Below are 25,420 nucleotides of genomic sequence, written 5' to 3' on the forward strand. Positions count from 1 at the left end.
TTTAACTAGATAGGTGTCGACAAGGTATGTAGTTCAGCCAACAGCAGCTGTATTATTCCTCAAACCTGGAGCGTGGAACAGCTGGTTAAATAGTGCCAACATTACCATCTATGATTTGTAATGGAGCAGAGTACAGGGTTCCAGAACAGAGCTTCTCAGGGAGGCACAGGGAAATACTTTACAGGCAGTAGCAACATTCTATTGAAGTTGTGTACATTACAAAAGTGATGAAAAGCTGAGAAGCGGGGGGCTAGGAGTGCAGGTCCCTGTTGCCAATGGCTACACCACTAGGATATTCAGATTAAGGCCCTGAGGAGCAAAAGTCTCTATTCCAATGGTTCCAGATTTTCAAGAAGTGATCAATGGTTTAATTGACTGCTGCTGTCAATTATTCCATTCTAAATCAAGTACCAACCAAGGCCTGCAAAGATGGTCAGCTTTCCTGGTCAGGCATATTTAAAAGCTACATACATCTGTTGTATAAGCTTGTGTGCAGCGATAGAGAGGGTTAGCTCTACCCATAGAATCTGGAGAGTTTCACCCCAAGACAGTGGGATAAATTTAGCAAACAAAGACACCCACAATGGCTCACTTTTAGGACAGGACCTCCAGGCCTGCATTTAAGTACCCTCTAACCCACAGCCAGGATGCATACCAGGTTGGATTTTGCATCAGAGAAAGTTTAGTTTAGTCTCCTCAACAAGTGTAATAAAAAGGACAGGCTGATTTTTTTTAAATTGCTGCAGTTAAGAGCACAAAGAGCCAGGGGATATCATTGTGCACAAGTGGTTATGGTGCTTTGTGTATATCCCTTTTATAAGGGTGAGAACTGCAGGTATACTCAATGAGCATAAGTTGTTCTGGTGCTCAAGTGTTTATCTTTAAGGATCAAAAGCATTAAAGTGGTACATAATTACTCCATGAGTGAAATGAAAACATGCAGAATTTTTACCTGACCCATATCAGCTGTTGGTTTACAGAAGTATTCGGCAAATGACAGCAATGCTGGATCAGATGTGAAAGCAGATATAGCCTCCGGCTGAAAAGACAGAATTATGATTGGAATGTTATTTGTTCTGTGCTGTTTACCAAACTGCATAGCCTTCAAATAACTTACTGTAAGGAGTTGCCACAATCAGAGTCTTTACATTTTCAAGATTACAACAGGACTCTCAATGTTACTAATTTGATGTTACTGGCCATGTAGGATGCTTCATGCAGAGATTGTTAGACTCTGTTTTGAAGTTTTTTTGCAGCGATTTTATTCCGGACTGCAACTGTCACATTACACAATGCAATAAATCAACGGATTACAACTGGATACAAGTAAAACTAAACCGCAAGACAAGTGACTTGACTTCTGAGATGACAATGTACAAGTCATCAAAAGACTTGATCAAATTTGGCAAAAAGATCTAAGACGTTACTTCACCTAAAACATTAATTGAGACACTAAGCAGATCTCACAATTTAAATGAAGCAGATATATGAAACAGTTTTAAATACATAAACAAAACTCTTTCCAAAGGTTTTTTGGTTTGCATTAGATCTGTGTGTTTTCTCTGTCTGTTTTCACTCTACTTCAGTCTTCAGGCATTAAGGAGTCGGAGAAAAAAAAAAATTAAGAATGCGCAAAATTAAGTTAGGGTGGATTGTGTCATAATTTTAAAGCCTAAAGCTGTTATTTCATGCACCTACCGTTCACATTTAAAGATTCTGAAATTAATGACTTGAGAAATTACCAACTCGGTTGTTATGGGGATTAAGGACAACAACAAAAATTCATTGTGTGCTACAAGGGCAAGCATCTCAAACAATATAAACATTGAAAAATAGAAAAATATAAATAGTTATCACTAAATGTATTTTCTGCAGCAATTGTCTTAGTTCCCCACTCCTTCATATCTCAGCCAATACTTTTACTCCCACGGAAGATGATAATGCATGCGTGTAAAGCCTCTACGCCTGTACAGTGCATGTGCAAGTAGGTCTTGATTACTCTTATGGAAAAATACCATGTTTGCAGTACAGCTGTAAACCTATTTTGACATAGGTGACTAAACAAAAGCAATATAAAAAAGGTAGTGGAAGATTCATGTAGATGAAACACGCTTTATTACCCTATGTTTACAGGTTTGTCTTTTGCTTTACACATGTACTAGCATGCATAAAGTCTTGGAAGTAGAACTGCAAGATTCTATACATTTTGTCTATTTCTTACAAGGTTTGGCTATTGCAAATAATAAGGAGGCCGTGCCACGTTATTGTCATGGATGGCTGTGATAGGCTGGGTTGTGGGCTAACCCGCCCCCAGCACTTAGAACTTAGCACTGCTCTGAAATTTAGATGAACTTGATGCTCATATTGCAGAGGCGCAGCTTCCATATTATCATGTCAGCAGAAGAGTTGCAGAAGAGCACTGCTTTTTTTGTCAAACTGCTCCTAAACAATTTGACAAAAACTGAGGACAACATAACCACTATGCTGAGCTGTAGTGATTATGGTGCTTACACTGTCCTATGTTATTTTTAGTTTGATGATCGAGGTTACGCAGTGAGAAAATTACTATAACAAAACCTCATAGTTTGACTTTCAGTGTCATTAGTAAATGTCAAGGTAATTTACACACATTATTTCACATAGAATATTGCATATATTAAGAATACGTGTTCTAGCTGAAACAACATGGAGCAAACAGGACAAGAACAATCAAGCTTTTTACAAAAATAGGAGCAAGACCAAGCTATTAGGAGTCAACTGCTTCCAAAAACCCATGTACTGAGTAATCAAATTGCTAGTAGTCTGGCAAAAAAAAAATCTCATGATCCTTAGCTGCAATCAACTTCTAAGCAACAATCAAAGCACCATGACCACTACAGTGTGCTTTAAAGGCTAGTGCTTATGGTGCCAGGAGTGCCCTGATGCCCACTTTCCCAATGTAAGTAGTTAAATATTTTTCTAATGGTTTGATAACTTAGCTAGGGTCCATCAGGCACCGCTCACCTCCTTCTTTGAGAGCCAGAAGTTTTGGTTAGCACTCTAAATCCTGCACACTGGACTAGCTCAATGCTGAGAACGTCTGGCTCTCATGTAGTAGGTGACCAACGTCCAGCAGGCTTCAGATAGTAATTTGTCAAACCATTACAAAATGGTTTAACTGCTCACAGGGGGGGAGGGGGCTACGTTATTTGGAGCATTCTATTAAAGCAGATCTGTCAACAAAAGCAGTCTGTGCAATCATGTTCTAGCATTTTAAAACAGAACACTATGAAGAAAATATCAAGGTATAGGAAAAATACATTTTATAAATCTTGCCAACAATTTCCTGTAGAGGTACTAAGTAAAATACATACTATGATAGGCTGTCTAAAGCCTTTATTATCAGTATAATATTTTATCAGTAATTTGTCCCCGACAGCTTGGGAATTGTGATACACTATCAAGATGGCTGACACTACAATGACATATTTGTTGTAATTTCAGCCAGATTTATTTGAAAACCAGACAAAACAATAATTTACTTTCATTATTGCTTTCAAAAGTACTTAGGGAAAGAAATTTGGGCCATTTTATAAGGTGTCTGTGTCTAGTTTAGGATCATTGACATTGTAGTTCTACTGCAAACAAAGAACTACGTGATTGACACTAAAAACCTACAAATATTAGTTACCTTAAAGCTGCGGGCCTCTGAATTTCTGTGAGTGACTGTCTGAGCCAGCAAGCTTCTCCATCCCATGGGGTCCTCCTTGTAGGAAAGCTGCCCAGCACGCAGTTTGACATATAATACACCATCCTTAGATAGAACTGATCTAAGAGAGATGGAAACATTTGAATTATTATTATTTTGTGCATTTAAGGTGTATTAAAATATATGAGTTAACATTTGACATCTTCAAAGTAACAAATGTCTTGTTAGCAAAACCAATTCCTTTGCCGCTTTCAGAAAACTCAAACGGTTTGTGTAATAGTATTGCTTCTGCTGCACCATTTTTATGTTGTCTTTTGTTGGGACAACGCATTTTAGTGAATACATTCATTCCGTGATCAGCATTTTCTCCAGTGGAATTTTAGAATAGCAAAAAATTAGTTTGTCAGGATATCACACACTTAGCTTGGCAGTAAAGATGTTATTTCCTTTTTGGATCTAAAAATAAAACAATGGCTTCCGTTCCTAAAAACCAAAGACCACTGCAGTTATGCGAAATTCTTCAGGGTTACACAAATTAAAGATTTATTTATGACCATGGTTAAAACCACTAGAGACTATTTAAATAATTGCTTTTCTGGGACTGGCACTGACAGGATCACTAAAAGCAATGTAACACTTTAAAAAATGTTTTATTTACAAATCAGAATGGTCCTACAGCAGTCTCCAGATGCCCCAATGAATCCAGGGCCCGACTGCTTTTAAAATTAATTGGAAACCTTGGACTTCTAAAGTACACAGGAACCCAGGGGCTTAGAAACAGAATTTAATTAAATTTAAAAATGCAAACCCTGTATTTCCTGAACCTAAACTCAACAACCTCCCTGATGGACTGCTTCTGTCCATAAGATAAGTACTAGCTTCTTGCAAAATGGCTGTGTAGCCACGTGGATATCCTGTCCAGATACGACCAACTTTGTAAGAGGATGTGGGCACTACTGTACAAACAAGCATTTTAGAAGCCACCCAATACTCACTAAAAAGACTGGGGCTCCGCAACGCAGAGCTGGAGGTAGGGTGTCCCTGCACCAGGCACATTAGCCATCTCTCAACACCATTCAGAAGTAGGGCCCCTCTTGGGCTGAGAGCCATTAGGGGACTCTGTCCCCATCACATCTCCCCCCACTTGTGGAGAGCTATTTGGGGGGGAGATGTCCAAGCAACCAAAGTGCATGGATCCACTGTCCAGTGGAAAGGACTTGGACATTATTTATAACCCAGCCAGCCTTAGTGAAGGCTCCTTATAAGGCCTGGTGCGGGTATAGTGAGGTACTGAGACACCAGTATCGTTGACTAGCATCCATCAGTGGCACTTGTGCAACACTCCCAACCGTACCCAATGTGACAATAGGGTGACTGCAAATTGTAAAGAATTCACTGGCATAGTACTTGTCTTATATTGCTATATTACTTGTGTTTTACTTATACACCAGATTATTGCTCACTCAGTGCTTTTCAAGATAGTTTCATTATTGTTGATACAATTTATACACACATTATCTGTTATTGTACGTACTATACCCCAATGTTATTATATAACAATTTTTTGTAACATGTATACCTCAATAAAAATACTGATTGAAGGAGGAAAAAATATATATATTTTTTAATTTAATTAAAATGAATATATCGACCCATGAACATGTGTGGGGGAAATAAGGGGGGGAAGTCACAACGATGTAGCAATCTAGAACCAAAGTCTCCTTTTGGGAAAGCGTGTGTCACAAAAATAGCTGATAGTGAAAATGATGTAGCAAAATGATGTATGCAGATCAGCTCTGCACACTAGTGTGGATTACCCTTTATTCCACACACAATTTAACAGAAAGACAAAAAAATGGTATTATGAAGAACATATACCTCAAGTGCAGTGCTATGAAAATTTTGGGTATATACAAAAAATATAGTGCAAATTGTAAAACACTGATAGTTTAATTAAGTAGCACAATGGATCACACACATTTCAAAGAGCGTATAAAATTGGCTCAGTAAATTGCCAATTTTATAGGCTCTTTAAAATGTGAGTGATCCATTCTGCTACTTAATTGAACTATCACAGTGTTTTACAATCTGCACTATATTGTATTTTCTATATTTTTTGTATATATCCACTTGACGTGCACGGTTCAATGTAGCAATCTAATTAACAGATATTTTTTTTATATTGCATATCCTTCCTATGGCAAGAATTTGAGTAAAAAAAAACATAATACCGGGTCTAAGAGAATGCAGTCTAAAAACCGTGTGAGGCTGTCCACTGCCCATTGCTTCATGTTCTATCACCAAAGCCTTTTTTTCTAGGAGCAGTTATCACGGAGTACTGCATGTTTCCAGGTTGTTGACAAAGTGCATGATTTGGCTGTATATGCCAACAACCTGCTGCTGTTCATTATATTAAAGAAGTCTTACACACTGTTGTCTATTTGCCACTACCCTCGTGCTGGCTTAATTTTTACTTTAAAAAAAAAAAAAAAAGTTTATGCACAATGTAGAATATTGCATGGTGCACTAGTGCCACCCAATAGTTTAGTGGGTGGGAGGGGAGGAGACTAAGTACTAATACTAAAACTAAGTAACACTAACATTTCAGGCAAGACACCTTTTATCAATGTACAATCCTCAAATGTATGCTTTAAAGCTGCTAAACCTGAATTTCTAACTTACGGCTTCCTCCTGTAGTAACTGCAAGACTTAGGAAGCATGTTTCTCTTACAAAGTGTAATCCTTGGGGTACTGAGCAAACATGACCATTTCCAACTTCATTGTAATTCCAAAAAGCTTCATAATACTATCCCGAAAGGACCTTCAGATTTTGTCAACCCAACAAATCTTTGGTTGGCTCTGCCTCCCATCACTCCACAAAATCTTCCTTGCCACCCAATTTCCCAGGGTAGTGGACATGTTTTTTTTCTTTTAGCCAGGGCCACCCACCAGTCTAGATACCTACAGATACTTTAAGATCACACATCTACTGAATTTGAAAAGCAGTAGGTATTGCCCCTTTGTTAACAGATTGATCCATTGCTGTTCCACTCCTAGCCCCCTTCCCATATAGAGTTCCTGTTACTAACAGCTCTCTGGTCCCCCACTTCCATATATATATATATATATATATAAAAATCTAATTTTGATCCACAGAGTAACCAAGCCAATATTAAAACATTTTTGTCGACAGTACAGGCGGAATCTGTGAAACTCCTGCAACAACCACATCCGACGTATAATAATTTCAGCAAGAAACAGCACTCACTTACAAGAAATCTGGCACAGGACTCATCCATAGTTATACGTCCCGCCGACAAAGGCGGGGGTATAGTTATAATGGACTATGATAAGTATGCTAATGAAATTAAGAAACAACTGAGAGACAGGAACACATACAAAGAACTTGAAGGGGATCCTACCTCTATGGTACAAGCCAGAATAGAGGAGGTATTGAATATGGGATTAAGAGCCAATTACATAGATCTAAAGTTGTATGCATATCTCATACAAAAATCACCAAGGACCCCAGTCATATACACAATACCCAAAATTCACAAGGACCAAACTGCACCACCGGGAAGACCGATAGTATCGGCGGTCGGTGGGGTACTTGAACCTCTAGGCAAATGGCTGGATGCCCAATTCAAGGAAACAGTAGTGAACCTACATACATGTGTTAAGGACACCCCCTCACTTTTGGAATCTTTACGACATCTGCAAATCGATGTACAGAATCCTGTTTTGATAACTATGGATGTGAGTAGCCTCTATACCATCATCCCTCATGATGATGGTATAGAGGCTATGAGACAAGTCCTATGTACCTCATCCGTCTACAGAGGTCTGCCGGTTGAGTACACATTGGAGATACTAGAAACGGTACTGAAGAATAATTACTTCAGATTTGAGCAACAGTGGTTTATGCAAATCTCAGGAACCTCGATGGGTGCGCCTATGGCGCCCATGTATGCGAACACATACATGTATATGTTTGAGGAAGAGTATATATTGAAACCATACCGACATAATATCATTAAATATTACCGTTTCATCGATGATGTGCTGATACTATGGAGTGGGACCATTGAACAAGCTCAACAGATGGTTGAATCAATCAACATGTTACCTACGCCTGTACGGATGACGGCGGATATCAGTATGGAAAAAGTCAATTTTTTGGATGTAGAACTCTCTATTGTAAATCAGCAAGTTCAATTTAGTTTGTATTCGAAACCCACGGATCGTAACACTATTCTACATTACACCAGCGCACACCCCAGAAATCTGAAGAATTCCATCCCTCAAGCACAATTCCTCAGAGTTATAAGAAACAACTCGACAGATGAAGTCAGACAAAGACAATTGATACAAATGAGAGATAAATTTTTGCAACGTGGATATGACAGGAGAGTCCTAGATTGGGCATTGGAAAAAGCACGAGATAATGCGACCAAGCCACAGGACCCTATAGAAGGACCAAGACTGGTCTTCCCTATCACATTCCACAATAAAGCTCAGAAGATATCAAATATTGTCAAAAAGAATTGGAATATGTTGGCACTCGAGGAATCGTTACCCAGTGAATTCAGACAGCCCCCCAAAATTTGTTTTCGCAGAAACAAAAACCTCAAAGATATGTTAATACGAACAGATCCTGTACAAAGTTACACCATATCACAGAAGGTGCAGATACGAGGGAGTGTGCGCTGCCTTGGATGTGTGACGTGTGGCCATATGGTACTGGCACGCACATTCACACATCCACACAGTAATAAGACTTAAAGATAAGGTATACTATCACCTGTAGATCCACGTTTATCATATACAAACTATCATGCCCTTGCGGACTGTGTTATATTGGAAAGACGGAAACCCAACTTTGTGAGCGAATCAGAGGACACAGGTCCAACATCAGAACGGCTTTCAGAGATGGAACCACAGATAAACCTGTTGCCAAACATTTTTTGGACAATGGACATGCCCTAACCACCCTTAAATTCGTGGCAATCGACCACGTTCCCTTACCAACAAGAGGCGGTAATAGGGGCAATATGTTGGTACGCAAGGAAGTCTTCTGGATTTATGAACTGGATACGGTTGCACCAAGGGGTTTGAATGAGCAGTTATCATACGCCCCCTTTATTTGAATAAGGCTATAGATGCTTACAATCTTCTTGAGTAAAGCTATATTTTAATTTAAATGTTTATCCTGGATGGCAACGTAGTATAGGCACATGATTAGGCACATAAAAACACGGAGCCTCACTTTATTAATTATAGAAGGCACTTTAGTGTATATAAATGCAATGAGTATCACTTTAATGTACATATAATCAATAAGTATCACTTTAATAAAAGATACTGGTAGATAGATATCGGCAGATAACTACGAGACGTTTGCAGTAAGCACTTTGTTGTATATAAAAACACGGTGTTTCACTTTATTGATTATAGAGAGCACTTTAGTGTATATAAATGCAATGAGTATCACTTTTATGTATATAAAAGCAATGAGTATCACTTTAATAAGAGATATTGGCAGACAGCATATTGTTGCCCACAAATAACACTGAGTTTCACTTTATTAACTACAGCGAGCACTTTAATGTATATATATGCAATTAGTATCACTTTAATGTATATAAATGCAATCAGTATCACTTTAATGTATATAAAGGCAGGTAGTATCACTTTAATGTATATAAATGCAATAGGTATCACTTTAAATAATATATAAGAGTATTGGACTTGGTAGTATTTGGATAGGTTGTTAGCACTCTAATATAATACACTGGAAGGTACTCCAGTGTATGTAGTAACATTCATTGACCTTAGGGAGCACTTTTTAGTATAATGAACTTATTGTTATAATATACAATTTTAGTGTATAATTTTTGTGTTTTAAAATTTTTGTGTTTTAATTGACATAGGTATAGACAGTGATTCACACTGATCTGTTATATAGGAATCACGTCACGTGATACATATCTGCCCTATGATTAATAGATGGTATGTAAAGAGTATTGACATATAGAAGTGAGAGATTTCAGTGTAAAGTCTATATGAAATGTGAGATGTAATGTGATGTCTATAGGGAATAGGGTATTACGATAGATATGCCCCCCGTTACATATAGCTCATAACTTCTGAGAGCTAGTGCGTTATGTGAGTAAGGTTGCCACATGAAGGGATAAACTGTGTAGTGATTGTATGTTTTTATGATGAAATTGTCCCCCCGTATGGACGCCCTGGCGCTGTGTAGTACGACACCGTTGCCGTGGTATCTGTTTATGTTTCGGGTAACCACGGCAACGGGTCGATGACGCGAGCACGTCACTTCCGGTTTGACGTGCTCGCACATGCGCACAGGATCGGGATAGACGCCGGGTGTTCGAAAACACAGGTGGTAAGCATTGCTAATTTTATGTTTAAATCAGGTTAGCTATATATAAGCAGAAATTTGTATATGGAATGTTTTGTATGCTGAATTGATCCTGATGAAAGCCACAGAAGTGGCTGAAACGTTGATGATGGCAGCAATCATATTTTAAATGAATTGAAATAAACAAGAAAGATTTTTACTTATCTACAGACCGTGAGTGCAAGCCTTCATTTATTACTTATTATATATATATATATATATATATATATATATATATTTTTTTTTTTTCTCTTAATCGTCCTCTTCTCTTACCTTTTACCACGTATTTTCAAACTTTACATCTTTGCTATTAACGCCTCTTTTCTCTCCCAGGAGATCCTTTTTTAGCTATTCCTCCAATGTTTCACGGTTGACCGTCACAAATACGTCTCACTAACTGTTGTATTGATATCTATGTAACTTTATACACATTATAGTTTAAATTGTCTACTCTGTTTACTGCCCTGGATGCTTTTTTCCCCCCTGTAAATATTAGACTAGGACAACAATCAGGGTAGATCACTAAATTTCAAATTTAAGGTCAAAATAGATTAACTAGAAAGTCATCTCAGCTACTCTGGTCTTAAATTTGAAATTCACAGAAAATTCTCCTTTTAGTAAATGACCCTCTCTACACAGGAAAACAACATAAAAATTTTAAAAAATCTTCCCACTTTGTTTAATATAAGAAGTTTTGCAAAAACAGAATCTAGGTCAACAAGTTTTATTTGAAATGTGTTTAAAATATAGCATGGCAAAAAAAAAAAAACAGGTATACAGAACGCCATCCATTGTAACTTAAATCAATAACAAACGTTTGCTAAATGACTAAATGGTATTTGGATTATTCACAGAAAAAAATATTTCTTCCCAACTAACCAAAAATCACAGGAGATACATGTGCCAAGTTATTTTTTAAAATTCAATTTAAATACAACTTTGTTTTGTTTTTTTTTGGTTCTTTTTTTTGTAATGCAATAAAAGGAACCGAAACAGAAGATGAAAAAGAACTGAAATTATTATAATAAGCCTTTAAAAAAGTGTTTATTTTTCATTTTTAAAGGAACAGTTTTTGTCAGACTGTTTCAAGTGTTTAACACAAACTATAGAATTCCCCTGCAATCCAATGCCCTCATCCCTTAACCTAAAATCCCACTTCCTGATTACCAGTGTTTCATAAAAAAAAGCATGCATTTAATTTTCAGAAACGTCTCTCAACACTGGAATGTAGGCTAATTTAAACGTGGAAATGTTTTATATATTTTTGGAAGCAGGATTCATTTTAAGAGGCACTTTTCAAATAAGACAAGAAACCACAGTACACTTAAATTGTATGAGCCACCTTTTTTTTTTTATTCTTAAGACAACTATGTTGGCGGATCCTAGTGATCACCGAAAGGGACACTGTAGGCACTATAACTGCTTCACCTCATTGAAGCGGTTATAATGTCTGGAGTTCCCTGGAGCTTTCTAACGTCTTAAAATTAAACAAGAACCCCAGAAACAATCCAATCTGTGCTGCTTGGGCTAGTGAGTACGATAGGTACGATAGCAGGCACACCAAGAGTCATAAGAGATGAGAAGGAAATTCATCTTAAAGAAAAAGTGGGTTAAGCGAGGGTCTGCAGTACTCGCAACATATTGTCTACAGCCTGGAATGAGTAGAATAGCCTGTTGACTCCTCCGGCATTTCAGGCTAATTAGTCTTCTTAATAGTGACTGGTGAAACCAGCAAGCATCACCTGTTCAAGATATTGAAATAGTAACATACTAATAAGACAATTCTCACTTACTTGAGTTGCTGAGGGCCTTTGTGCAAGTCAATCACTATTTCCCAGTATCGGGGGCCTTTCACTTTAATCTGATTAGACAAAGAGAACCAAGACAGACCTTTATAAATACAGCATGGAAGCTAGAACACCCATCTCTTTTAACTGGATATTAGGATTCTACTGTAACCGATCAAAAAATTAACAGAGCCTAACCTCTCCAGCTTACAGTGAAGAGCTCCCAGTCAATCTAAGTTTGTTTAGAATAATTAATACCACATCTGTCATTAAACCAATTTTTCAAATCAAAGAGTAAAATATTTACAAGGAAAATCAAAAGAAAAATGTATCAAAAAGCACATTACACATTGATATGTACTACAAACTATGACAGAAAGCAAAAACACCATAAATACAAATTGAGGGGGGGTTCAATCATTCAGATTTCTTTGATAGAAAATAAAAAAAAAAGATGCCTTTTGGATGGAAAAAAAAAAAATCTATCTAAGAGGTTGCCAAACCAGTCCTCATGGTCCACCAACAATCCAGGATTTATGTATTTCCCTTTTCTATTTAAATTTGACAATACCTGTGCTGTTGGTGTGTTGTAAGGACTTGTTTGGGAACCACTGATTTAGAGACAGTTTTCAGTTTAAGATACAACATACCGGTAGTCCAACTACTATTCAGCATTTAATATAGATCAGGTATGTAGCATGAGGCTGTATATTAATGCAATATTTAAATGTTTGGTAAATAAATAGATCCAAGTTTAAGGGACACTATAGGCATCAAAGCAACGTAATCACAACGTATCTTTTTTTTAAACTTTAAATCACACACAGGAGGCTCCTGCAGTGTCTATCAAGCTATTAACTGGGCAGGAAATAAGAAATTCTAAATCCAACAGAATGCATAATAAAGGAAATGTAAACAATAGATCTCACTTTACAGTAAGTGTTTAGGAAGGCTGAAACATGCAGAATGGTGTGACTAGGGCTGTATAAACAAAGTGTTTTAACGCTTAAATGGCAAAGAAGTGAACGGTGAGAATTCAGGGGCATGATCTATACACCAAAACTGCTCCATTAAGCTAAATTTGTTTTGGTGTCTATAGTTTCTCTTTAATTGAAATTGTGTCTACAGATATAACATTCACTTTTTAACAGCCTCCATGGTCTTCTTGCAGGTCCTCTTCATTTCCTGGTGTATCATCTGCCAGGAGCCTGTGTCAGTGTTGTACTCTCATGCATGTGTGAGTAGAACAATGAGGTCTATGGAGGATCCTACGAAACCTACCACAGACAATGCTTTTTTTCCTACAGCTGTCACTAGTGATGGCTGGAGGAAATGACAAAACTTAACAGCATTATTTTTAATTTTATGTGTGTGCGCTGTTCCCTAATCTTTATTTGTATTTATTCTGGTCACCAATTCTTAGAAATGCATGTTCCGAATGTGCCATCAATTCCCCCTTTTTTCTGTGTAGATTTGGAACACACGTCAGATTCCTACTGGGATGAGCAGCCCTGGAGGTGACCACAGGTAAGCATTGAGGAGAGTCTCTGTAGTTTAAGCATGATGTATGTGTATGAAACTGTACTTTCGGTGTAACTGTACCTTTAGCAGCACCAATAGTACATCAGTAGTCAAACTGCAACAAGAGTTCCAGACTGGCTAATGTCAATTCTGTGCATATTCTTTGCACAGTGGGTCACTCATTGGCTAAGAGTGCCCAACTGATGCTCTCAGCAAATGAAAGACTACGGGGATCAGCATAGGGCTTCTGCAGCATTACAGATGCGGGTCACCCAGCATCAGAGAAGGGTAGGCTCCCAGCGGGGACCCTGGTAAGAGGATAAACCATTGCAGTTTAAGCTTTTTAAAGATAGTTTGTTAAGCCACTTAGTTAACAATCATTGATGTTTAAACAAATAAATGAATATATATGCTATGTGTTATTATTTTAGTTAAATACAACTAATTAAGCTGTTCTTTAAATATGAGTGTTTAACCTACTAAGCTGGATATTTAACCATGCAATGATGTCATCATTACCCTAGTATTTCTAATGGTATAAAACAAAAGCAGTTCTGATATAACTGTCAAACTAATCGGAACAACCAGGGAGAGAGTCTTTACATTGAAAAATTATGATTCAAACTGACTCTTGCGGGTTTAAATCTTTATCTAAATACGGATTTAAACCAACTCCACTCTGATATAGAGAGAAAAATAATAATGTGTTAATGGAATGGATAACAAATACAGTTAAGGTACAGTCAGCTACAAAAGTAAGCTCCCATTCACTTCATTTTATGCGTGTGTATATTTATGTGAAGAGTGAAGCTGAACACCTGAATTAACGCCATGAATGTAGACAGCCAAGATCACCCTCCCCCCTCCCTCCCCCCCCCCTTTAATATAAAAGTTTCTGCTGAAATGTTACAGACAATGTATTCTCCATAAACATCTGAACACAGAGGTGGTGGCTAAAAAGCAAGCAGTGTATATGCTTACTAAAGAAAATACGGTCATGAAGAGAAGCTAGGTGGGTAATGGTATAAAACAAAATAAGCTACAAAACCGTCCATATATAACAAAAATCACAAGTGTAACTCAAATTTCTCCTAGACTGGATCTAATGGTTAACACAGAGATGGTGTGTTACACGCTTGGCAGAGGATAGTGACTCCATTTGTATTCTTTCGAATACATTATTTTATCGGTTTTATTATAGGACAAGCACGAGGCAGATAATGACCTCCAGTTACACACAATGTGATGGAGTAGCATGCTTTATATCAAGATGTTAAAATACACACACCTGTTTTAGCAGATGAAGCTCAGGAAGCAGGCTTGGTGCCATAAGTTCTTCCGTTGTTTCTTCATACCACTGTGTTCCCTAGGCATATTTAAAATAATAATAAAAAAATAACATTACATTTAAAAAAGGCAAAACAATACATAAAGAAAATTCACCAAACCTTTTTTTTTACCCATGACTTTGCACTGGATTTTATAAAATCAAATAAAGAACATATAAAAATTATTCTAGAAAAGACAAATAATATTTAAGACCCCAGCAAAGTACAGACACACTGGATCACTGCATATTAACTTTTATTTGTACTGGGGTTAGTGATTATGGTTATACACTTTTCGTCATGAAATCGCAAAATCATGTAATTGTCAAACGAATGTGTCAAAATAATAATAAAAAAAAACCCAATCATTTCAAACTATGAAAATGGCAAGTGTTTAAATTATTTGTGAATAGATACTGCATGCATCTGATGTCCCAGACAAAACCTTTGTTGCTATTGCTATTCAAAGTCTTACCTTGTAAGTAACCTCCAAAAGCACATAACAGGGGGTATTTGTATCAACATCAACAGGCACCAGGAGCCGTGGCTCAGCAGCCAGCACGTAAAGGTGCCGCAGAGCTTGAAGGTGATACCTTATTGGGATAATGGGATAACAGAAGGTAAAGATTGAACATATATTGCGATAAGGGCTGTGTAATAGCCATGGAAGAAAATTGCAGGATGATTATATATTATATATATAAAAACAAACAATAGAAAAACAAAGTTTTAGTTGTACTCTTGCAAAAGACCATCTTCAACCAAGACAGAGTAGCCAGAACTCTATGAAACGATTTGATAGTTCCCCTCACTGGATCCATCCACCCAAGCCTCCTCTTCTGATATATATGTAATATAAGTTCTTAATTCCACATTAGTGACATCAATTTTGTTCAAATAGGGACATGTCCAATTGTTTAACTCTTATCTGGGGGAAACCGCCTGGAGAGTTATGGCACCATGAGAGCATTTTTAATGGTTATGGTCGATAGGCTGTCCCTTTAAATGTGAACGGTCATTTCCCAGGAACTTTAACATTATCTTTACGATCCCTCTGTTTAAGAAATATGTATTTGTGAGGAGTGAATAATAAAATTAAATCTAGATATCCACACCGCTGTGCTGGAACTGGGCACCTCTGTCTGAGCTATCCATCATTCATATGATCTCGGTACCTTGAACAAGGGCAATCAGCATAGAGCTAAATCTTTAATAACATTCTAAAAGAAAATATAGCAACTTATCTGTTATAGGGGATTAATAATGTTTGATTCAATGCTGTAAATTACAAATAAGTGACAGTTCCCCTTTAAGGCTGGCAAAGCTTCGTGGGGAAAAAAATGTTTGGCTACTCATCAAAAGCTTTCTAAATGTTGGATACCAGTTTTCAATACTCTAAAAGAGGAAGCTTCATCATTTATTACTGCTCTATTTTTATAAAATGCCAGTAATTTATGCAACACTGTACAAATGGGTTTAAAGGAGAATTAACTTAATTAAGAGATGCAGGACAGGAGAATTGACCATCTTCATATAAAACACATAATGCATGTGACATGATCAAGATCCTCACATTGACAAGGTTTTTCACATTTGTATATAAATAAATTTGTAAAAGAACATGCAAGGCACATACTTGGTGACATTTACCTGTTATCTGTGCTGTGCACAGGGAAGTGAGGATATAGTGCGCAAAGCAGTGCAGCGATAGAAGAATTTGTAGTACTTAGAGTATAACTGTAAAACAAAATCACATATAGATATTAAACAACAACACTTGTAACCACAAACAAAAGACAGCGATATAAACCTGACAAAAAAATCTGGTGACAGACGAGATATAAAAAAAAAAAATAGATCATGTCTTGATCCTGAGGAAAGTCCACAAGCTGGACTGAAACGTTGATCTATTTTTTTAATGAACAAATAGAGCATTGAAGATTTTATCTCCTAACCGTGAGTGCAGCTAAACTTGTTGCTTTATATATATATATATATATATATATATATATATATATATATATATATATTTTTTTTAAATATTAGAAAGGGCTGCACTCACGGTCTTGCTGAATTATATAAATTTCTTTATTGAGGGTTCGGGGGTCAACGTTTCAGTCCCGTACCGGGACTTTCATCAGGATGAGGATAATATTACAATACAAAGCAAACATTTATATAGGAACAGTAACGAAGGTCTAACCTACTATTGAATTTTCTCTCAAACCTTAGACAGAAGGGGAAAATTCAATAGTGAGAGAACATAGAAAATTCAATAGTTAGCAATAATACTCACCCCTTTCCCCCAAACTAAGTTTGGGGGTTTAGAGATAGAGACTATAATTTACTCATAAGGTATGTAAATTAAAATTTTTCACAAGTTATAATATCTATTTCCCCTCTACACTCATCATTTTTTAATTAGGCAAGTGACTGTTTAGTTAATATGTACTTTATGTAAATATGCCTTATTTTTATGTTCCGGTGTAACAATTATACTTTAGTCTACTCTCACAATCATCAATACGACAATCTAGCAGTAATTATTATCTTATTATTTTTAATCACATGTAATCACTTGTTATAGCAATTATCCTTCCAATATTACCGCAATTTACCACAGGTACAAACAGCACTATCCATCCCCATATCGGCATCACGGTTATGAAAGCGAAGCCGTGTCGCCATGACAACGGCAAACGACAAGTCAAAGCGCATGTACCGCTTCACTATTGGGGCGAAGCTATCCACACGCATACGCACTGGGCACGCACGAACGCCTGGATTTGCACTGAGCACACCTGTGGTTAGTTAGACCTTCCTTACTGTTCTTATATAAATATTTGCTTTGTATTTTATAATGTTATCCTGATGAAAGAAATTTACATCATTCAGACTGGCACCTGGCCATAGTATATTCAGCCTGAGTGCAAGGATACAGCCATACTAATATATATATATATATATATATATATATACATACACACACACACACACACACACACACTACATACATATACTATATACATAAATACATTAAAATGTTTCAGACTTACCGCCCACCTCCGAGGAAGAGAAGGCCCAATGCCATGTGATGTGCTAAGTGAAAGCCATAATTCATTTCCCCGCCGGTTTTCTTGTGCATAAAACGACATAACTGAAGGACAGTCAGGTTGCCTGAGCCAGCCATGACCATGGATAGGGACAACAGCACCACACTGAGACAGGTTTCCAGGTTATAATGACCGGTCTTAAAGGGTAAGAGATAGCAATGGCTGATAATTTCAATCTTAAGCATTGGTAATATCATGCATATGTACTAGTTTGTGGTAAATTTCTGTTCAAGAAATTCCAATGTTATTGTATAGTACTGGACACTATTAGACACTAGTGCACTAAGCTGCACTTCCTGGATCATTCATCTCTGTGCTTTCCAAGATTAAAAAGGATAACAGTCGAATGGTTATCAATATCCAAGCAGGGGTAACAATGTGGGGTTTACAAATGTTATAGACAGATGTATCAAGCATCCAGCTTGATAAACAAAACACGGCCTTTTCACATGCCAATCAACAGAGTTCTCTCCACAACAGTACTAAGTATCTTTACAGAAGCCGAGATCATTGATGGCCAGGACGGAACATGGTAAGCGGAAAAACACACAAGGAGTGTTCCATTCTAGAAAATTGTCAAAATAAGCTTGGAGCAATTGCAATGGAAACCAGGGGAACCAGCAGGCACATTCCATTTGTGATTTCTCTCCTTTCACATTTTGCACCACTTTTAATAACAGAACACTTTGACTCATTTCCCTTCATGTTTCGGTTTCTCCTTCTCATTTGCAATATGTGCCCTGACTGAGCCTGGCACGAAAAGGACAATGATATAAGTGATGCTATAGGTTTGTTATTGACCATAAAAAAGGTGTTTTTAGCAGCATTTAAAGTGAGAATACAAGCACCATAACAACAACTACTTCAGGAATATTATGGTGGTTCGGGGAGCCCTATAGCATTTCTCTCTTTGCACAGTGTCATAAAATTGTAGCAAAAATGACAAAATCCTTATTGAAATATATGTCAGCTATAAGAAAAAATATATTAAAGATATACTTCTCTCTGCCCATACAAGTATTTGCACTATAATTAGAGGTTGCACAACAGTGGTTTACTGAGAATTATACATGTATCCACTACAGAAAAATAAAACTGACAAACACTACAACTTGCACAAAATCCCTGCTTTGCTTATAAATTACTGCTGTGTGTCGATTTAAAGAATTGCAGAATATATTCAGTTTTTTGCTTTAAATAGGTGGAAATGACATGTATGCCAAGTAATAGTGTGTTCCCTTAACAAAAGGCTTAGTAAATAGTCTATGTCTTACTAAATATCAAAGAGGGTTCCATTGCTATTTTAACATTTTAATTCCCTATTAAAGACTGTCATTAACCGAAGTGGCTTTGTAAGATATTAAATTGCATGAACGGGTGCCAAAAGAAGTTGTCACTGGGAGCTAGTGCTGTAACATAACCATTACATGGTTGCTGCATTTTTAATTTATGAAAGACAAGGTGTAACGGATCACCTGGCACCCCGACCGGGTACCTCCGTTAATGGATGCTCCTAGCGCTTCCTGAGGACTCCAAGCACTCTGGCAGACACCACAATCACCGAATCCGGGAAACCTTTTAAATTCTCCCAAGCATATGAATGCTGTAGACCATTGAATAGGAACCATACGAATAGGCTTGTACTCCTAGCAGTCAACTGGAACAGCATGCAATAAATCCTTCCCCCAATAATGCATCCCGGCTTCCTCCCTTCTGCCCTGGAGTTAATTGGAGAAGTAATCCAATTATCTAGGACTAGAGTCAGACTCCATTAACCACATGGTTGCAAAAAGACAGTAAAAGACATAAAATTACATACTGATACATTTAACACATAAAACACACATTTCTACATATCCCCAGTTTAACTGAACACATAAATACCTACATAATATTTAAGACAGTATTACTGTGATATGTTACAAAGTCTTAAAGGGACATTAGTCCCAAAAGTCCCAATATGTCCATCGCTGATTTTAAAGGGCCAGTAGCAGCAATATAAATTATTACATGCCCAAATATAGTGTTTATAGAGCAATATGTCCATGGGCCGTAGTCGCAGGGCAGGAGGCTAGCAGCCAGGCCTCTCCAGTTCACAGTGGCGAAGCTGGTTTCGCCACATTTCTCCCCTTTGCCAATTAGACTAACAGGGTACCTGACTTTCTGCCGGTCAGTGCCCTGGTTAGTCCAGCAACCCACCCACGAAACAGAAATAACAGAGCAGCCCACCCACACTAACCGGTTACTACATCTGGGTGAGGAAGGATTTTGTCCAAGTTCTGGTGTTTCACCACTGCTGGGTGGGAGACGGGTAGGCTGCCTTGGTGGGTTGCTGAGGGGGCAGAGACCAGCGGTACTCTGTCCTGTTGCCAGCACTACCACGGGAGTAGTCTGGTGGGCGCCTGGTTGCTGGAGACTGGCTGTCTCCCCTTTAGGTGCACAGCTCGACTGCCGGAGGGGGAGACCGACTGTCTCCCCTTTGGATCCATCACACTGAGGCTGGGGAACAGGACCGACCGTCCCTATCCCTTGTGCTGTAAGTGCAGAGACTACGGTCCCATCTGCACAGTTGTGGGGCTTAACATCTCCCCTTGGTGGGTTAGGTTGCCGTGGGAGAGAGGGTGTAACAAGTTCCTCTCTCTGGATGGCAAACTGCCGCTGGGGAGAAAGGATGGCACCTTCTGCTCCCTGGGGTACACACTGCCGCTGGGGAGGAAGGATTGCACCTTCTGCTCCCTGAGGTACACACTGCCGCTGGGGAGGGAGGACGCTGCTCTCCTCTCCCTTCACCTCACCCTGCCTTCCTGGCACATCACTTTGTTGCTGGGGGGCAGGAACAACAACCTCTGCCCCCTGTAACTCAGCCTGCCGCTGGGGAGGATGGACGACACCATCAGCTCCCGGAGACACACACTGCCGCTGGGGAGGAAGGACTGCACCTTCTGCTCCCTGGGGCACACACTGCCGCTGGGGAGGGAGGACGCTGCTCTCCTCTCCCTTCCCTTCACACTGCCTTCTTGGCATATCACTTTGCTGCTGGGGGGCAGGAACAACAACCTCTGCCCCCTGTAACTCAGCCTGCCGCTGGGGAGGATGGACGACACCATCAGCTCCCGGAGACACACACTGCCGCTGGGGAGGGAGGACGCTGCTCTCCTCTCCCTTTACTTCACACTGCCTTCCTGGCATATCACTTTTCTGCTGGGGGGCAGGAACAACAACCTCTGCCCCCTGTAACTCAGCCTGCCGCTTGGGAGGAAGGACAACACCTTCATCCCCCTGGGACACACACTGCCGCTGGGGAGGAAGGACGGCACCTTCAGCTCCCTGAGATACAATCTGCCGCTGGGGAGGAAGGACGACACCTTTAGCTCCCTGGGACTTACTCTGCCGCTGGGGAGGATGGACGACACCATCAGCTCCCTGGGTTACACACTGCCGCTGGGGATCTGGGCCGACTGCCCAGCATCCCTGTAGGGCCGGTAGAGAGACCTCGGTCCCATCTCCACCTGCCTGTTGTGGTTCCTCACAGGACCAATCTATGAGGACCCCTACTTCGGGTTCTTCCTGCCGCCTCGGGGGGGGGCGGCTAACCTCCTCGGATGCAGCCTCTACTCTGCTGTTGTACCACTCTTCCTGCTCATCATACTCTTCGTCCATCTTTGAGTTTTGCTCAGCCATGACCTGGTTCCAGATCCCCTGGAATGTGTCCATGGATATATAACCCCCATACTGGGCCACTTGCTGCCTCACCTTGGCCATAAAATCATCTTCAGCGTCAGAGCCTTCCATACTTGTCTGCTCCAAGTCGCTGGATACCTCTGCTGCCAGGGGCGCTGCACGAATGTTAACGTTTCCCTCAATTTGTAACTCCAAGGAATTGGTGTTCTGTAGCTGTCCTTCTGGCTGTGGGAACAATCCCGCAGCTTGTTGGTTCCTCTGCGTCGTTCGCAGCATGAGGTACGCCTGTACATCGTTGTAGACCCGGTCTGCCATCCGCTCCGCTCGGGCTGGTGAGAATAGAGCCATCCTGCTCCTATATTCCCTGGCAAACTCGGATTCCTCCTCCTCCCTCGGAGGTGCTGCAGCAGCTGCGACTCTGTCTCCTTCCATTTTCCTGATTTCCTTTGTAGATAGGGTCGCTGTACGGATACTAGCGTTGCCCTCAATTTGTAATCCAGAAATGGTGTTGTCTGTAGCTGTCCCTCTGGTTGTAGGAACGATCCCGCCGCTTGCCACCAAATGTAACGGACCGTTTCACTTACAAGAGGATAAAACCCAGTTTAGGCGATAATCCCCTTTCCAGATGCACAGGCAGCTACGGCAAACACCATTCTCCCGACTGGAACCACACGAACACTGGGACAGCTGAACAAGAAAAGCAGACATCAGCTTACACTCCTGGCAGTCAGCAAACAATCCCATTCCCCCAAAGAACGAGACGACACATCGCTTTGAGGGTTAAGCAAGAACTCTAGACTGGGACACCCAGTCTGGCTTTTATTTCCAACTCACACATACAGGCCACACCCAGGGGGAGGCATAAAAGAACCAATGACATAGATGTTACCTCCCACACATCCCCTCCCCTTAGTGTGACACATAATCCCATTATGCATACAGAGTAAAATATACTTTTACACAACTTTCATAACTTTTAAACCCCTGGTCGGATTCATGCCATTTTTTAATATGTTGTTCCCCTGAATGGATTGATTGTGGATATGTATTTATTTTTTTTTTTAATTCTTTATTTATTCCAGTGCAAAACATCACAAGCAATACATGCACAGTAATACAGAAATTCCAAACATAAAGCAAGTATATTGATACCGTTACATGAAATACCAACAAGAGGAGTGAACTAGCATGAATTTCCAGGTCACCCTGTCTCGTATCCCCATAAGCATGCCCAACTCCCGTTCACCACAGAAATCAAAAACCCCACAGGAGCTTGGATGTTCCGCCTGGCTTTTTTGTTATTATATAAAACAGTAATCGGTTAACCGATGAATAAGGTCGGCCGCACCTCCATCGCAAATTTGAGGAAAGAAGCATCTCGATAGAGTTTAGCACCCCAGCGTACTACCTTTCCTGTAGCATTAGTGTCACTCAAAAATAGTTCCGCTACGTGCGGCTCAGCCGTAAGAAGATTAAGAGACAGGAGAAAAGAGAAAGATGAAAGGTAGAGCCCGAGAGGTCGGGGCCTTAGAGAATGGGATAGAGAGAGAAGGAGGAGGGGGGGGGGGGAGGGGGGGGTATCCGAGGAGTGAAGCCCCTCACGAAGCCTCGTGAGGGGTATGATGCCCGCTCACCACTATCTCATACAGGATTAATTAGTTCTTCTCCCTGTAGGTCGTATCTAGTCCGCCTAAAAAAAACGCCTAACACAGAGGTCCCCTAGTAACATCTAGACGCCCCAATCAGTCCCTACCGTCTTAATCGCTGACAGTGCAATCTATCCAGGGGCCCCAAAGTTTGTCAAATTTCTTCGTTGTCCCCCTCACCCGAGCTGTCAACTTGTCCATCAGAAAGGTGTCTTTTATTTTTTGTATCACCGTCGCTATCGTAGGGGTCTCCCCCTGTAGCCATACCTGCGCCAGAGCTCTCCTAGCCGACAGATTTATCTTTTGGACAAGGGCCTGTTCCATTTTCGTCCAACCATCTATGGATCTAGACAGTAGGAACACCCACGGGTCTAGCCTCACTTCCCTGCCTAAAATTTCCCTCAGTAAAGCAGCTACTCGTTTCCAATAGGCTTGCGCCTCCAGGCACTCCCACCACATGTGGATATACGTGCCCTTGTGACCGCAACCTCTCCAACAGAGGTCCGTCGGGTTTTTGCCCATCCGGTGCAGCGTTACTGGGGTTGTGTACCACCTGAATAACGTCTTATAGGATTGTTCCTGCAGCGAGACGCACACCGACGATTTTGCCGCGGCCTCCCATATCTCTTGCCATTCTATTCCTTCCAATACCTCGTTAAGATCTGCCTCCCACCTATGTATGTATGTGATGTCACCCCATTCTAGCGTACTTGTGCTCAAGTGGGAATACAAGCACGAGATCAGGCCCGTAGGGAACTGTTCCCTCTTACACATTTTTTCAAAGAATGTTAATTGCATCGTTGCAGCCGCCTTGATCCTGAAACCCCGGGCAAAATCTCTGAGCTGCAAGTACCGGAAGTAATCAAAGGGACGCAGAGGAGCTCTGCTCTGTAGTGCATCGAATGTGATGAAGGTGCCGTTTTCAAAGAGGTCGCACAACCGCTGTAATCCTGAGTTTTCTATACCCTTGAAATCTCGAGGGCACATGCCCGGTATAAACTTTTTATTTCGCAAAAATGGGGTCATGGGTGATGGTACAGAAGCCAGTCTGTATTTAAGTACTGCAGCGTCCCAGACCCTAAGGGAAGTGTGAATCGCTGCGCAATCCACTCGATCTGCTGGTCTATGTTCCTTAGGAATCCACATAAGAAATTGTGGTCTATCTGGGCCCATCATGGTGGATTCCAGATCCACCCACCTCCGCTCCCCTGGGGGGGAGTGCCACAGTGCAATCTGAGTCAATTGAGCCGCCACATAATAAAAATATAAGTTCGGGAGACCAAGGCCTCCCCTGTCTTTTGCCCTATACAGGACGTTGCGGGAAACCCTTTGCCTTTTATTCTGCCAGATAAACCTTCCTATGGCCTGTTGAAGCGGTCCCAAGGCGGATTTACTCAAGTGGACTGGCAGAGCCTGGAACAAAAAAAGTATCCTAGGCAGCACATTCATTTTTACTGAATGCAATCTTCCGATCCACGAGATCGGCTTGTCTACCCATGTCTCCATGTCAGCTATCAACTGTCTAATCAGTGGGATATAATTTTGCCTATGGAGTTGAGAGGGGTCCGCTGTCAACCAAATGCCCAGGTATTTAATCTGGTCCTTCTCTATCCGTAGGTGATAGGTCCTCCCTATAGACGCTGCGTCTTCGTCCGTCATACCTAAGGGGATCGCGCTCGATTTATGCAGGTTGACCTTATATCCCGACACCTCCCCGTATGCTTCCAGCATCCTAGTCAGTGCCTCCATGGAGGCCTCCGGTTCTGTTAACGTCAACAAGACGTCATCTGCGAAACCCGAAACAACGTATTGTGTGTCTCCCACCAAGATACCCTTAACATCAGGAGCTTCTCGTATGGCCTGCATGAGGGGCTCCAGCGAGAGCACGAATAGCAGCGGTGAAAGAGGGCAACCCTGCCTCGTACCATTGCTCAGGTGGAACGGTTCGACTCGCGCTCCCGAAATTTGAATCTGTGCCCTAACGTTGGAGTACATAGCTTGAATAGTTGTAATAAACGGGGCCGGCACGCCATAGTGTCGCAACACCTCAAATAAGTAAGGCCATTTCACTCTATCGAATGCCTTTTCGGCATCTAGGGACAACAGTAGTGTCGGGGTGCCCTTCGTGACCTGCCTCCCTATGAGATCTATATTGCGTCTCGTGTTCTCGAAAAGTTGTCTCCCAGGTATAAAGCCCACCTGATCCGGGTGAATCATACCCGTAAGGAGTGG

General features: G+C 40.4%; 1 protein-coding gene across 2 annotated transcripts in view; it reads right to left on the bottom strand.

Annotated features, from left to right (window-relative positions):
* ANAPC1 (anaphase promoting complex subunit 1) overlaps positions 1–25,420 on the bottom strand; it is a 97,357-nt gene that overhangs the window by 11,338 nt on the left and 60,599 nt on the right. For both annotated transcript variants that reach the window (XM_063443671.1, XM_063443670.1), the window contains exons 38-44: positions 17,805–17,998; positions 16,399–16,485; positions 15,224–15,341; positions 14,709–14,786; positions 11,906–11,973; positions 3,671–3,809; positions 953–1,039 (exon numbers count right to left, since the gene is read on the bottom strand). In XM_063443671.1, the coding sequence (XP_063299741.1) occupies positions 953–1,039; positions 3,671–3,809; positions 11,906–11,973; positions 14,709–14,786; positions 15,224–15,341; positions 16,399–16,485; positions 17,805–17,998 (771 nt within the window). The remainder of the gene's footprint in view (positions 1–952; positions 1,040–3,670; positions 3,810–11,905; positions 11,974–14,708; positions 14,787–15,223; positions 15,342–16,398; positions 16,486–17,804; positions 17,999–25,420) is intronic.

The sequence above is a fragment of the Pelobates fuscus genome, chromosome 2 (assembly GCF_036172605.1).
Source record: "Pelobates fuscus isolate aPelFus1 chromosome 2, aPelFus1.pri, whole genome shotgun sequence".
Classification (NCBI taxonomy): Eukaryota; Metazoa; Chordata; class Amphibia; order Anura; family Pelobatidae; genus Pelobates; species Pelobates fuscus.